The sequence below is a fragment of the Odontesthes bonariensis genome, chromosome 16, assembly GCF_027942865.1.
Source record: "Odontesthes bonariensis isolate fOdoBon6 chromosome 16, fOdoBon6.hap1, whole genome shotgun sequence".
In the NCBI taxonomy this organism is placed as follows: domain Eukaryota; kingdom Metazoa; phylum Chordata; class Actinopteri; order Atheriniformes; family Atherinopsidae; genus Odontesthes; species Odontesthes bonariensis.
In genome coordinates this window covers 11,639,028-11,653,109 of record NC_134521.1, presented here as the reverse complement: position 1 = coordinate 11,653,109, position 14,082 = coordinate 11,639,028, and the positions used below count along the sequence as shown (strand labels likewise).

General features: G+C 40.5%; 2 protein-coding genes across 2 annotated transcripts; one reads left to right on the top strand and one right to left on the bottom strand.

Annotated features, from left to right (window-relative positions):
• Nucleotides 1–399: 399 nt before the first annotated feature.
• On the bottom strand, nt 400–5,690 carry LOC142401701 (ribonucleoside-diphosphate reductase large subunit-like). Its single transcript, XM_075487165.1, has 19 exons — nt 5,565–5,690; nt 4,739–4,827; nt 4,456–4,633; nt 4,102–4,202; nt 3,941–4,000; nt 3,819–3,858; nt 3,542–3,704; nt 3,311–3,452; nt 3,111–3,194; nt 2,837–2,998; nt 2,675–2,754; nt 2,388–2,589; nt 2,125–2,274; nt 1,815–2,036; nt 1,646–1,722; nt 1,417–1,552; nt 1,233–1,328; nt 955–1,143; nt 400–852 (listed from the first exon to the last, which is right to left on the bottom strand). Exons 1-19 carry the CDS (start codon nt 5,581–5,583, stop codon nt 661–663), a joined length of 2,382 nt encoding a protein of 793 aa, XP_075343280.1. The 5' UTR covers nt 5,584–5,690; the 3' UTR covers nt 400–660.
• A 608-nt stretch (nt 5,691–6,298) lies between these two features.
• Nucleotides 6,299–14,043, top strand: rnf121 (ring finger protein 121). Its single transcript, XM_075487879.1, has 9 exons — nt 6,299–6,416; nt 7,287–7,324; nt 7,635–7,776; nt 8,465–8,619; nt 8,778–8,885; nt 10,151–10,271; nt 10,369–10,502; nt 12,163–12,264; nt 12,798–14,043. The coding sequence occupies exons 1-9, from the start codon at nt 6,339–6,341 to the stop codon at nt 12,916–12,918; spliced, it is 999 nt and encodes a 332-aa protein (XP_075343994.1). The 5' UTR covers nt 6,299–6,338; the 3' UTR covers nt 12,919–14,043.
• Nucleotides 14,044–14,082: the final 39 nt, after the last annotated feature.

The window sequence follows — 14,082 nt, the reverse complement described above, 5'->3', positions numbered from 1 at the left end:
TTTGTATAATTAAATAGTTTGAATTATGTTTGTTTCTGACTACATATCTGAATCACAGTGTCACGGATTCTGAGCTGAGTAATGATTTGACTTCATGTTCCTTAAGTGTCTCTTTTCAGCTAAACTATCCCTGTTGCTGCAGCGTAATCATGCAGGTCTCGGCTTGTTTAACACATTCTGCTCCCCTGAGGTCTCATCTATGAACACACTTGGCCATTAATTCATCAGCTGCTGCATCACCTTTTCCTGTGGAAAAACACGCAGGAATGTTGCCTTTCATTGCAGCGTTGCATAATTCACCATCTCTGCTTTAGTTTGTTGCTGTTCTGAGTAGGTTTGAGATTCTTAATGACAAGTTAATGACTTTTAATGCATCTTAAACACAGATCAACATCAAATTCATTCATACAACCCGCATGTTAAAAAACTTAATTGATAAATCTATTATCTATTAATTAATCAAACCCTATTAATGTTATAAAAAACACAAAGACTTCATCATAAAAATCCCATTAAATAAAAACTGAAAAGATTTGTGATACGAAGACAATAACATATGTGAAAAAAAAAAAATCCTGTACAAAATAAGCATAAACAACACATTTTCAGTGGGAGAATGGCAGTGAAGGAGAGAGATTGTGGGGGAGTTGCACACTTTACTCAGGAACCACACATTAGGCATTCATCTTTATTTGCTAAGGAACAAACCATGGCTGCGATGTTTCGCTCTTTGGTTTCTTCCTCTGCACTCTTGGTCGACTGGGCCTCCTTTAATTTCTCCTTGTTCAGAGTGAACTGAATTGGGTTGGCGGCAGGCTTCGTTCGCAGGTAGTACATGCCGGTCTTCAGGCCCTGCAGAAAGAATAAAAAGGCTGTTAAGTGCTGTTCCTACCTCTGAAGCAGCATATTTGTCCCTTGGTACCTCGAGTGTGCATTCCTTGAGTCCTGACTTACCAACTTCCAACCATAGAAGTGCATGCTGGTAAGTTTCCCATAGTTTGGCTCAGCAATATGAATGTTAAGAGACTGGCTCTGGTCAATGTAGGCACCACGATCTGCTGCCATCTTGAGTACAGTCTTCTGGGAGATTTCCCAGACAGTTTTATACAGCTGCTTCAGGTCATCAGGGATCTCTTTTATTTCCTGAGAAGTCAGACAGGTTATAAAGCATTTGTTCACCAGAAAAGAAGCCAGTTTACATTACAGAAGCATTCAGAGTAGTGACCCTTTACCTGGATGGAGCCATTCTGAGCAATCAGCTGGTTCTTCATTTCTTCATTCCACAATCCTCTTTCTGTGAGGTCCTTAAGCAGGTGAGGATTCACAATCTAAATGACAGGCAGAAAATAATGCATAAAAAACAGCAGCCTCTTTATGGACACTAGACAGAAATGACCAAATGCCTTCCAGACTGACCTGAAACTCTCCTGAGAGCACCCTGCGAGTGTAGATGTTGCTGGTGTACGCCTCAATAGACTCATTGTTACCAAGAATCTGGGCAGTGGAAGCTGTGGGCATTGGAGCCAAAAGCAAACTGTTCCTCACACCGTGCCTGAGGACACATGCGGTGGAGTTAAAGAAAAGACTGCAGTCTCCACATACAGTAAAAGGTAGATGTATAATGATAAGAACAGGGAAGACTTACTTGGCTATTTTCTCCTTCAGTGCTTTCCAGTCCCACAAATCTGTTGGGGTTTTGCCCCACATGTCATACTGCAGGTTCTGTAAAAACAAAATATCATAATCAGCACATAATCCCAAGCTGCTAATCTGTATCTCAGAATGGATTTTAGGTATTTGTGAAAACTACTCACTCCCTTGCTGACAGGAGAGCCAGTGTAGGTTTCGTAAGCCCCACATTCTGCTGCCAGCTCACAGCTGGCCTCCAGGGCAGCGTAATAGATGGTCTCAAAGATCTGAATGTTGAGTAACTGGGCCTCTGGACTTTCAAAAGGATAGCGCATGAGGATAAAGGCATCAGCCAGACCTTGTACACCAATTCCAATTGGCCTGTGACGCTTATTGGACCTTTCAGCCTGTAAGGCAGGATGGAGGAGCTACTTGTTAACAGAAGGATTCAGCTGCAGGGCTGATGGAGAAGCAAAGCTAGGCAGAAAACCATACCTCAGGCACTGGGTAGTAGTTGATGTCAATGATCTTGTTCAGGTTCTTGACAATAACTTTGGTAACAGATGCAAGCTTTTTGAAGTCAAATGTCTTTTCTGCCGTGACATACATGTTGAGGGCAATGGATGCCAGGTTACACACTGCGACCTGAGTTAAAGGAAGACCAAAGCTGAATGAAAACATGAGGGTGATCTGAATATTACAAGAAGAGCAGGCAGAATCTGTAGGTGCCAGGATAATATTCGCTATCTGCCCCTCACCTCGTCTTTGCTTGTGTACTCTACAATTTCCGTGCACAGATTGCTGGATTTGATGGTGCCCAGATTTTGTTGATTGGTCTTTCTGTTGCAAGCGTCCTTGTAGAGCATGTACGGAGTGCCAGTTTCTATCTGCGACTCGATGACGGCGTGCCACAGCTGCTGAGCCTTTACCACCCGCTTCACCCTGCCCTCCTTCTCATACCTGAAGGCCAACAGGATAAGTGGAACAGGTTATCACCGACAAATGAGCCATTTGTTAAAAATAGAGACAGGTACGCTGATCTTACCGAGTGTAGAGCTCCTCGAACTCCTCTCCCCAGCACTCCTCTAATCCTGGACAGTCACTGGGACACATCAGAGACCAGTCCTACAAGAACACCAGAGGAATGAGAAGCCTGTCCTTGTTCAAGATTTAGCGGGCGCACCAAAGTTTGAAATTCAGCATTCACCTGATTGCTTTCCACTCGTTTCATGAAGAGGTCCGGGATCCAAAGGGCAAAGAACAGGTCTCTGGCCCTCTGCTCTTCTTTACCCGTGTTCTTCTTCAACTCCAAAAAGTCAAACACATCTGCATGCCACGGCTCCAGATACACAGCAAAGGCCCCGGGTCTCTAAGCAGGCAAATGCAGTCAAGCATGTCATCAAACTTGCAATAATAATGTTAAGCAACATTTTATGCATCATTATTGCACTTAAATAAAAGTTTTAGTGAATGTTTCTGACCTTGTTGCCACCCTGGTCCACATAACGTGCTGTGTTGTTGTACACTCGCAGCATGGGAACCAGCCCATTGGACATGCCATTAGTCTGAAAGCATAAATGACTTTAAGGAATGTATATTCTCAATAAATAGAAATAAAGAAATAAACCATTAGCTCCTCTACATCAGCTTTATTTTCCCCAGAATTGGGACTTTTCCTCACCCCAGCAATATAGCTGCCTGTTGCCCTGATACAGCTCACTGCCAATCCAATGCCTCCTGCTGATTTGGAGATGAGGGCGCATTGCTTCAGTGTGTCGTAAATCCCGTCAATGCTATCATCCTTCATGGCCAGCAAGAAACAACTGCAAAAATCCAATCAAATTAGATTACAAAACAAGAAAGGGAGCATCCGAGCTTTGTTAATTTGTTTTTTCCTCTTTACAGCCTTTACCTGGACAGCTGTGGCCTGTTGGTGCCTGCATTGAACAATGTAGGAGAAGCATGGGTGAACCACTTCTCTGACAGCAGGTTGTAGGTCTCAATGGCTGCATCGGTGTCTCCCTTATGAATCCCGACAGCCACTCTCATCAGCATGTGCTGGGGTCTCTCAGCAACTACAAACAAACAATGAAAAATGTATGAAGTTATTTTAGAGTGACATACACCATGGCTTCAAACTGCACTACCTGCACCCACTAACATACTTTTAAAGAAGTGAGGAAACTCACCTTTGCCATTGATCTTTAGCAAATACGACCGCTCAAGTGTCTGTAGAGCAAAAAGACACATTTGGTTGAAAATCCTGATTATCGGCTTGAAACATTGAATGTTAAATGACCCGACAGGTTACCTTAAAGCCAAAGAAGTTGTAAGAAAAGTCCCTGTCAAAAATGATGGATGAGTTGAGGCGCTGCAAGGAATAAAGAATATTATCTTAGAGCATGTTAAAACTTAACTACATCTTCTTGAAATTCAAAGTAAGAACAAAGTAGATCGTTACATGTGACTTACGGCTTTGTTTTCAAGGACAATGTCAAGTGTCTCCTTGGAGATCATAGGTGAGTGACATTTATTGAAGGGGTTGACATAGTTGTACAGGTCTTCCATCACATCTATGTGAGTGCAATGGACAGAACATGTATTATAGTTAAAGACAATTTGACTGTTTGACTTCATTCTGATACATTTAACACAAAGCATTGTGACATATATAGATATTAAAACATTTAATATATCAGAATCTGAATGTACTGTCGGTCATACCAGAGGAAAGCAGAATCCTAAATGAAGTACCATCATTGATGGTACTACTTATTCAATGCGAAGTCATATCTATAAAGTAAGTTAATTGGTAGCAGTCCTTACCACTGAATACTTTCTTGGTTTCCTTATGCAGGTTGGACACAGCGATCCGTGCAGCCAGGACTGCATAGTCAGGATGTTTAGTGGTGAGAGTCGCAGCAGTTTCTGCAGCCAGGGTGTCCAGCTCCACGGTGGTGACCCCACTGTACAGACCCTGGATCACCTTCATTGTAATCTGGGCCTGCAAAACCAGAGATAATAGGGTTACAAAAACTAGATGATCACTGAACTGTCATCTGCCAACATTTTGCATTTCTTTTTTATTTTAGTGCTGCTTTGAACTTACAGGGTCCACGAAGTCACAGTTGAGTCCATAACACAGCTTCTGGATGCGAGATGTGATTTTATCAAAACTAACTGCCTCATGGCGCCCATCTGACAAACAAACAAACAAAAAGGCAAAAATGACATTTTCATAATTATTAGGACAATTTGCGAGGTAAAATGTCTGCGTGGCTGATTATGTTGTGGCTGTTATGGCTATAATCGTCAAACATAAAAGTTAGAGCCTTGATAAATGAGCTCAAAGAGGAAGTCCGCAACAAAAACACCTGTCTTAAGGGTTTCTATGCCAACAAAAGGGTGTGAACGCGCGCAAATGCAGCAGATGTCAAAACATACATGAAAACCCTCCATTTGGATACTTATGTAGAAATAGGTTTGTCAGAGGTTTCACTTTGCAAAACCGAGGAATAAGAACATAAAAGGCAGAATGAACATAAGCACCATACTGCACTTAAAAGTCTTGATTGAGTCGCTTCTAATTAAAATCTATGTTGCTGTGATCGTCCAAAATTGCATTTAAAATAAAGACAAAATAGGCAACGAAAACCGCAAATCAAGACAGGCAGCTTTGTCCTTTTACAACTGAAGTCTTTGTTTGACGCCTCGGCGCAAACAACGCACAAAGAAACAAAATTACATTTAAAACGCGATTTTTAATGTAAGGTAAACTGAAATGTTAACTCAAGCATGTTATTTCTTCATACTGTAGACCTATATAATGGCTTAGGAACGTTTTTAGGACGTTTTCCAGGACTGCACAAGAGTTTTCCTCAACAGTTCAGCAGTTAATGATTTGACAGCAAAAACATAAAATATAGCAACAATACCTCGTTTAATCACATGCATGTTGGCAATGAAGCAGCTGGTTTTCTCAGACAGCAGGAGTTGGCCTTATCTTCTCAACTGGACACAGGATACGAATAAACTCAACTGCTGTGATACAACGCTGTTATTGCCGGTTAATACACAGCTGAAACTACAATATTGAATCTTAAACGAAGAGCGCCAACAAACCAAAAGCTACATAGACCGATAGTGCCGGCTGTGCAGCCAATCAGAGAAGACTTTGACAGACCTGTAAACCAATCAAAACCAGTGCACGGCCCTCTTCCGGTTTAAATCTGGCGGGATACCACCTTTTTCTTTTCTTTTTTCTTGAATGTAAAATTATTATCAAACGGTTGGTTACGAGTTGGATATTAGTTGACACTTAAAAAACATACTTATTTAATGTTCCATGTTGGCACTTATATTTTGTCTATAATTTAATTTGTTCGAAAAATTATTTATTACTGTATATATCATTTTTTAGAGAAGAAATTCAGATAAAAGTATAGTAATGAGTTAAACTTTATAATTTAGTACCTCTGTCCATTTCCCTCAAATGCATTTATAATTATGTATTTATTTTTAATGTAAAAACTGACAACGCTGAACGGAAACTATTCTGCACTAACAACGTTTAAACGATTAGTTTAACAATTTGACCTACATTTTCCAACTTTATTTCGAAGCCATTCCTGGACCGGAAGTGACCTTTTCTTTAGGCCCCACCCCTGCTAATGACAATGGCCCCGGAACAGTAAAGTAACACTCCGAAAATGGCCGGGGTGTTTGAGGTGGAGGTTGACGGGGTAGAGCACGACCACGGACTGGAGCATCACAACGAACCGAACCAGGTGAGGGAAATGGGTCACACTAGCAGATAAAACAGACAGGCGCAGCTCCCACTTTGGAGCTAGTTTCCAAACAAGCCACCGCCACTCGCGGATGGGTTGGATAACACCGTAAGCAGCTAGCTACCGGTTACCTTAGCAAACGTTACCAAGCATTGGTGTCCAGAAAAAGTGCATTGTCCACTGAACTGAACTTAACGTTCATTGAAGTAGCAGTACAAGCGAAAATCGCCCTAATAAGTGCTAAAAAAATAAAAGCTATCTGTAGCTACTGTTATTTCATCAAAGTGACGTTTTTTTTTTTTTTTTAAATATTATTTAAATTAATCAGTCAATGAAAACGCTTGTTTCCATTTCAATAGATTTCCTATTGCGCTGGGAAATGACTGAGAATTTGAATGATTAATTCAATAAGTTTTGGTGATGTGGCTATTGGGGTTAAAGGTTAAGCACTTTCAGTGGCGTGTCAGAGGAAGTAATCATACCATTTCCTGTTTGATTTCAATTTTCAAGTCTAACCTAATAGCTAGATGGTAAATAGATGGTATTACAGTAAATAAGACACCTCACGGTGCCATAAGACAGCTGTTAAAATCTATTGAAGTACGTCCTCTTTGTGGTGTAATGGGCAGCATGGCCTGAATGCATAGATGCAACATAATGAGCTGTGTAAATACTCCTAAGAGCCTTAAATCCTTGACTGGTGATTCACGTGTGCTCTTCATCTTGTTGCAAATAAAGTTAAATGTTTTACGTTAGTCATTTTTATACTTTTCACAAGCTGTCACTTCATCATTATTTTGTGTGGCTGTTCAGTTGGTAACTTGTCAATAGTAACAGTCTTTACTTTGTCTCCTTTGTTTTTCCTTTTAGTTTGATCTGTCCAAGCTTTCACCAGAAGAGAAATGGAGGTTAGTATTTGTGCAACACCTGGACACACACATCCAAAGCACAGTGTGACACAAAGGATTTAATTCAATTCATATATATGGTTTTATTTCTACTTTGGTCACTAAACACTTATAATGAGTCACAATATGCTCTGATTTATTTTTGTACAAGGTGTCGCAGTTTAATTTAGAAAGTGACGGTACATTAATGCGTGTAATGTGCTTGTGTGTGTAGTATACTCAAAGACACACCTGTTGTATTTTGCTATAAACTGATCATCTGGCTCCTCGTCGTGTATGATTATCTCATTATATGTGTTTTTGTCCACAGGGTGGAGCATGCAAAAATGCATGCCAAACACAAAGGCCACGAGGCCATGCACGCAGAGATGGTGCTGATCCTCATCGTCACCCTGGTGGTCGCCCAGCTAGTCCTTGTGCAGTGGAAACAGAGACATGCAAAGTCTTATAATGTAAGTTCTGTGTTCAAGTGTGGAAGCAAAATACTGTGAAGGCTGTTTGTTTTGAGCACAGACTCTATACGTGTGTGTTTGTAGTGATGGGGAAGGGAAAGGATGGAACTTATTATGATACAGATGTTCCATCTTTAAGTTGCATTTACTTTAATTTCAATCCATGTGGCAGCAGGTGACTGTAGCCACTTTTACTTTCTTAAATAAAGAGAAATGTTTTTTGTATTGTCCTAAATTAGGGATGTTCAGTGGTACGGTTATTAGCACTGTTGCCTCACAACAAGAGGATTTTTGCTGTAAATCCCGTCTGAGGAGCTTGCATGTTCTCTGGGTATTCCGGCTTCCTCCCACCGTTCAAAAACATGCATGTTAGGTTATTTGGTGACTCCAAATTGTCAGTAGGAGTGAGTGTGAGCTTATGTGGCTGTTTGACCCTGACGACCCATCCAGGGTGTACTCCGCCTCTTGCCCAATGGCAGCTGGGGTAGGCTCCAGCCGCCGCGACCCCGAATGGAATTAAGCCTGTTTAGAAAAAGGATAGCTGTCCTAAACTGTTTAAAATATGCAATTATGTCGCTTATATTCTCTGTTTTTTGCATTATGCTTGTTGGTAGGAGTTTGTATTAATTTGAGTTTTAAAGCCTGTTGCACAAACATTTTCTAAAATGCACACTCTGCTGTCTTTTAGCTGGTGACTCTGTTCCAGATGTGGGTGGTTCCTCTCTACTTTACAACAAAACTTCATTGGTGGAGGTTCCTGACCACATGGTTCATCTTCTCTGTCATCACAGCCTACATCTCCTTCCGTGCTACACGCAAGCCACTGGCCTGCACCACGCCAAGGTAAAGCCTTTATACCTAAACTGATCAACCCTAACATGACTACTTCCTACCAAAAATGGTGTTTCCATTGTTGGATCTTGCTTTCCATAAGTTGAGCTTGAACCTGTGCCTAACAAACCGCATAATGATTAAATTTAACATGTTCTTTTTAATTGTAGGTTGGTGTACAAGTGGTTCCTCCTTCTGTACAAGATCAGCTATGCCACAGGGATTGTTGGCTATAGTGTTGTCATGTTTACACTTTTTGGTATTAACCTAATATTCAGGTATGTATTATTTGGAAATGAATATTTTTTCTTTTTATACAAATGTTTAAATGTGACCGTGTATATTAAGTCACTGATAATAAAACTCTAACTTCGTAGTAACAGCATTAGTCATTTTTCCAGCTTCCTGGTCTCTGTCCCATGTGCAGCCCTTGGCGGCCACTAGATGATGCTGTGTTTACATCCTTTATGGTCGCCGCTCCCACGGCATCCATACACAACACATCCACAGAATTATTCACTTTTGATTAGTCTGTCTCTGGGATTTTCTGCTGGTTAATGCACAGCAGCAGCACCTGAAGATTACAAACTGTTGGAACTCGCTCTCCTCACTGGCAGGTTTTTTTCACTGAAAATCAGCCGCCAGTCGATATCAAAGCGCATATTCAAGTAAAATTAGTTGGTGAAGGTTTTCTTTGGGAGATCATTAAGATCTTACTTGGATGATAATTCAATCCACACCTTCTTTTTTCCTCATTCGGGAGTTAAGTTTCTCACTTTTTGGTATCGAGACTGAACTATACTGACAATATTAAAAAATCCATCTCAGGGGACAGTCTGCTCCAGGGTCATATATCTGAAAGTGAATTCTGGTCACATGATCAGTAAAAGAAATCATTCTGAATTCATTTAAAACTACATTACCTCTGTAAGATATCATTAGCTTTAACAAATGTCTCCATTCTCTCTTACTCTTACCAAAGGGAGAAGGGAAAGACGGCTTTTGTCTTCGGTTTCACTCTCTATAGGCAGAAGCTAAATTTAGTTGAGTTTAAAAAAGGAGCATTTTTTTTACAAGTCCTCTTAAAATCTATTGTGATTATCTATTATTATTGCCTCTAACTTTCCTGCAACTCAGGTAAGATTAACAGCTGTGTTTTTGGAGAAAGAAGTCTATTTGAATCCACTTTCAGAGCAAAGAGTTGCTGTTAAAGAGAAAGTAGATTCATAACAGTTTCATTTAATAACATGGATTCTTCAACAGTTCATTGTAGTTACAGTACATTTGTTCATCAAGGCAGCCTAATTTTGCATCACTGAAGTTTGACACTTCCAGGACATCACTTATTCTACAGAAAATAAGTCACGACTGGGCAGTTTTTAGTATTAAATGAACTGAAAATCAGCTTTTTTCTTTATATTCTCTTTGGAATTTATTTATTTAGCCTGTTCCTAGTGCCTCCATTTAAGGTTGGGGCTAAGAGGTTGGATAGATAGATATCAAGCAGTTAATTGGACACATTACTCTGTAATTCTTTACTCAGGATAAAGCCAGAGGATGCCATGGACTTTGGTGTTTCGCTGCTTTTCTACGGGCTGTACTACGGCGTCCTTGGAAGAGACTTTGCAGAGATGTGTGCAGATTTCATGGCTTCAACTGTTGGGGTAAGGGGACAAATTGCAGGCCCTATATTTCTGTCCACCTCTTAGAGGTAGTAATTGTGCACTAACATGTCTTCTTTATTTTTAAATTCTACTTTAGTATTACAGCGCATCTGGCATGCCAACAAAGCACCTCTCTGACGATATCTGTGCTGTGTGCGGTCAGCCCATTCTTGTGGATGTCAGTGAGGAGGGGATAATTGAGAACACGTACAGATTATCCTGCAACCATGTGTATCCTTTTGTTTTATACGCGTGTATATTTCTGCATTAATCTACAGTAATTATCAGTGAAGGAGAAGTTGAGGGTTGTTATGGGATGTAGATGATCATAAAGGGCAAAGTCATCATTAGGAACTGCAGCATGTCTTCACTTATCAACCCAAAGAGGAATTGACAGTCAACCTGACCTTTAAGTCTTTTCATCTGAAATTACATTACTTCCCTCGTGATTGTTGTGATCTGCTGTGTGTACGCTTTAAACAACACCAAGCATTATGTGGCATCACGAGCCTTTTGTTTAAGGTGCTTTTCAAACCGACAGCACCATGAACACCTCCGGGCTTCTGTTGGATTTCCATGAAGCTCCACACTCGCACATTTAGTCGCCTAAAGTGTGTCGCTCCACCCCAACAGTCCTCGTCAGAGCGGCGACACCTTGAGCCAACGCAGACGCTAAAAGCAGGACACCCACTTCAGTTGGATTAAGTCAAAATCTGTCCACACGCACACATCTGTACACGCTTTTATGGGTTGGGAAATGTGTGCCTTAGAGCTTAACTGCAGTGAGACAGTCAGAGTGATGTTTTATTGCTCTGATGTTAGTTTTCTTGTCACAATCCGAGCTCGGTCTCCTCTTTCATTCTGGAGCTTCTACAACTGCCGCAGCTCACAGACTGCGCTGCCTCTCCTTAGTTCATTGAAGCAAGCATGAATGGATGAGATGTTTTAAAATGGTAACAAATATTCCTGCGGTACAACTTATTGGAAATGTTTCAGTTCTGCTAACCCTTCCCCAAAGGTTCAATTTAACCTTGAAAGTTTCCCTTTTTGAGGTGAAATTTCTGCCGTGGAACCCAGTTCCTGTGGTGGAAATGTAGAGATCTGAGAAAGAAACCCTATTTTTAAAATAAAAAATAAAAACCTGGTTCCTGGAAAAGGCTTCTGCATCTGGACATATTTCATAATTCTGTTTTTATGTAGGCTGCAATTCTACAAATAGTTTTAAACAGCTTTTTTTTTTTTTTTTTAATTATACATATCAAATGACTTATATAGTGTAGAAACTTAGTTACTGTTTAAAATGTTCTGTTGCCCTTGTTCTTACTGTCCAGTTTTAAAACAATCTTGGAGCATCTGCACCTTCAGTCTGATACATTTAACACAAAGCATTGTGACATATATAGATATTTAAACATTTAATATATCAGACTCTGAATACAACACAAGTGGCTCACTTGCCAGTTGAGTGTATTTGATACCAACCGAACCAGCATGGGGCGAGCGTTTCTATCCTTCAAAGTTAGCACTGTTTTGTGAACATGAGCTGAAATGTTTAGCTTGTTAAATGCTGAAGTTTCAGAACCTTTAACTAACCTTTTATATCAAAATGATGGTGCCGGATTCTATTCTACGCAGTCTGCTATGAGCTGACAAACGTAACACAGGCTCCTTTGTGTTCTTTAGTGACCACCTTAGTTTCTCCTATATGCTTGGAACTGCAGGGTGAGATGGGGGATATCCATTTAGCTGCAGTCAGTGTTTTCATTGGTAGATATTCTAAAGCCTGCACACTGCCCCTTGAAATTAGACTTGATGTTGATGCACATTAAGCTGTCATTTCCACAGTATTTATAGTCGGTGGTGCGACACCGAGCCTTAACTCCACATCCAGGTTCCACGAGTTCTGCATAAGAGGATGGTGCATCGTGGGAAAGAAGCAGATGTGCCCGTACTGTAAGGAGAAGGTGGACCTGAAGAGGGTGTTCAGCAACCCGTATCCTTTTAACGTTGCAATTCTCAAAAGTGTGAGCTTCAACATCTTTGTTTGTGCTGAAAATGAGAAACAAAATTCCAGATTTTTGTATGGTCAGAGAGTGATAAGCTTGTCTCAGATATGTATAAAAGGAAGGAAAATCATGTCAGACCTAAACTGAGCATGTTCACAGACGACCTTTTAGCCATAGTCAGAAAAGCCAAAGTCATTCTGAATTACAAGAGGAAAAAGTCTTTGTTTTGACAGAGTGGAAGTTTCAGCAGTCAGATTTAGTTGACATTTTCACGCAGCTAATTACAGACTGAAAATAGGCTCTTAGTCACCTATAGGTTGTATAATAGGGTTTGTTCCTTTTTTTGTGGGTTGAGACATTTCCGTCAGCTGGGACAACTCCATACAAAGAGCGATGAACCTGAAAGCAGCGCGTCCCTCCTCCTTATGCTCCTTCCTTCGGGACGCTCCTTTTTTCATCTCTTAACGTCTCATTTTGATTGCTCTAAAAAAAAATTTTGTACCTTAACTAACTTCTTTAGCTGGGAACGGCCGCACGTCATGTATGGACAGCTTTTAGACTGGCTTCGATACCTGGTGGCCTGGCAGCCCGTTATTATTGGATTTGTGCAAGGTATCAACTATGTGCTCGGTTTGGAGTGACCTGCGACTGACTGATGGACAAAGATGCCACGTGGAAAAGATATGCACTGACCCTAAAGACTGTGGGCCTCACACGGAACTAAAACATCAATAAATGTGTCTATACTTTTTGTAAATATTTATAGGCACATAACTGTAATTACGGTTATTTGGATTTTATCAGTAATCTGAATTTGGATGTCTGTCAGTTTTTCAGGATTTGCTTCACACAGCGGCACACCCCAGTGATTGGTTCATTTATCTCGTGGACTAGTAAAGCGGCTCTCAAAATCATAAGAGAGGTGTTTTTTTTTTTGTTTTGTTTTGGTTTTTTTACTAATTTATGTCTTAAGCATTTGTCAAAACTTAAAGGATCACGCTGGAATGTGTCATCCTCATGGCTGAAGGTTCTGACATGAGTAATAAATATTGAGTGGAATCCAGCATAAGTCATCGCTTCCTCTTAAATACATGAACCCTGTATCCATAGACACCATCTCCAGTTATTTTGCAACTGCTTCTTTTACTGGGATTACTCGCCAAAAGACGGTTACGTATTTTGAACTCAAATGACATGTTTTGTTGCGATTGAGTCACGCACCTCGTGATTGGACGTGTATACGGTACTCATTATAATGTATATTTTAGTGTCACTTCTGGGTTGTAGTCATGAAAACGTATCCCTTAGATGCAAAACATTTGCAGCATTTGTAATTTGGAGTTGCCGTTAATGAACAGGAGTGACAGTATAGGTGTTAACGTTGGCCAAATTAGGAAAGAGGGAAGGGGTCTAATATGTGTGCAGTTCAAGGTTTGGATACTAGGTAGTAAAAATGACTAAAAGCACTGAATGTTCCATCAGAAGAGAAAAGGAATAAAAACGTGACAGCGTGTTGACAGAGCCGGTCATCACTCGACTCAGGTTGTGTGCTGATGCTCCAGCAGGGCTGACCTTGTTGTGTTGTGGTGGCCGGCGGCCTTTTTCAGGCTCTTTGTTTCATTACGAAAGGCCAGTTTAGACCAGCAGATACTTGTCTTAGGGCCTCTTCGTTCGCTCAAACAGTAAAAGGTGTAAAAGTCTCATCTTTATTTTGTTTTGTTCTCATTGTTTTGGTCAAGAATATTTAATAAATGTCACATGGTTTAGATTGTGTGAAAGTGTTTTATCCCCACAATGACTGTTTC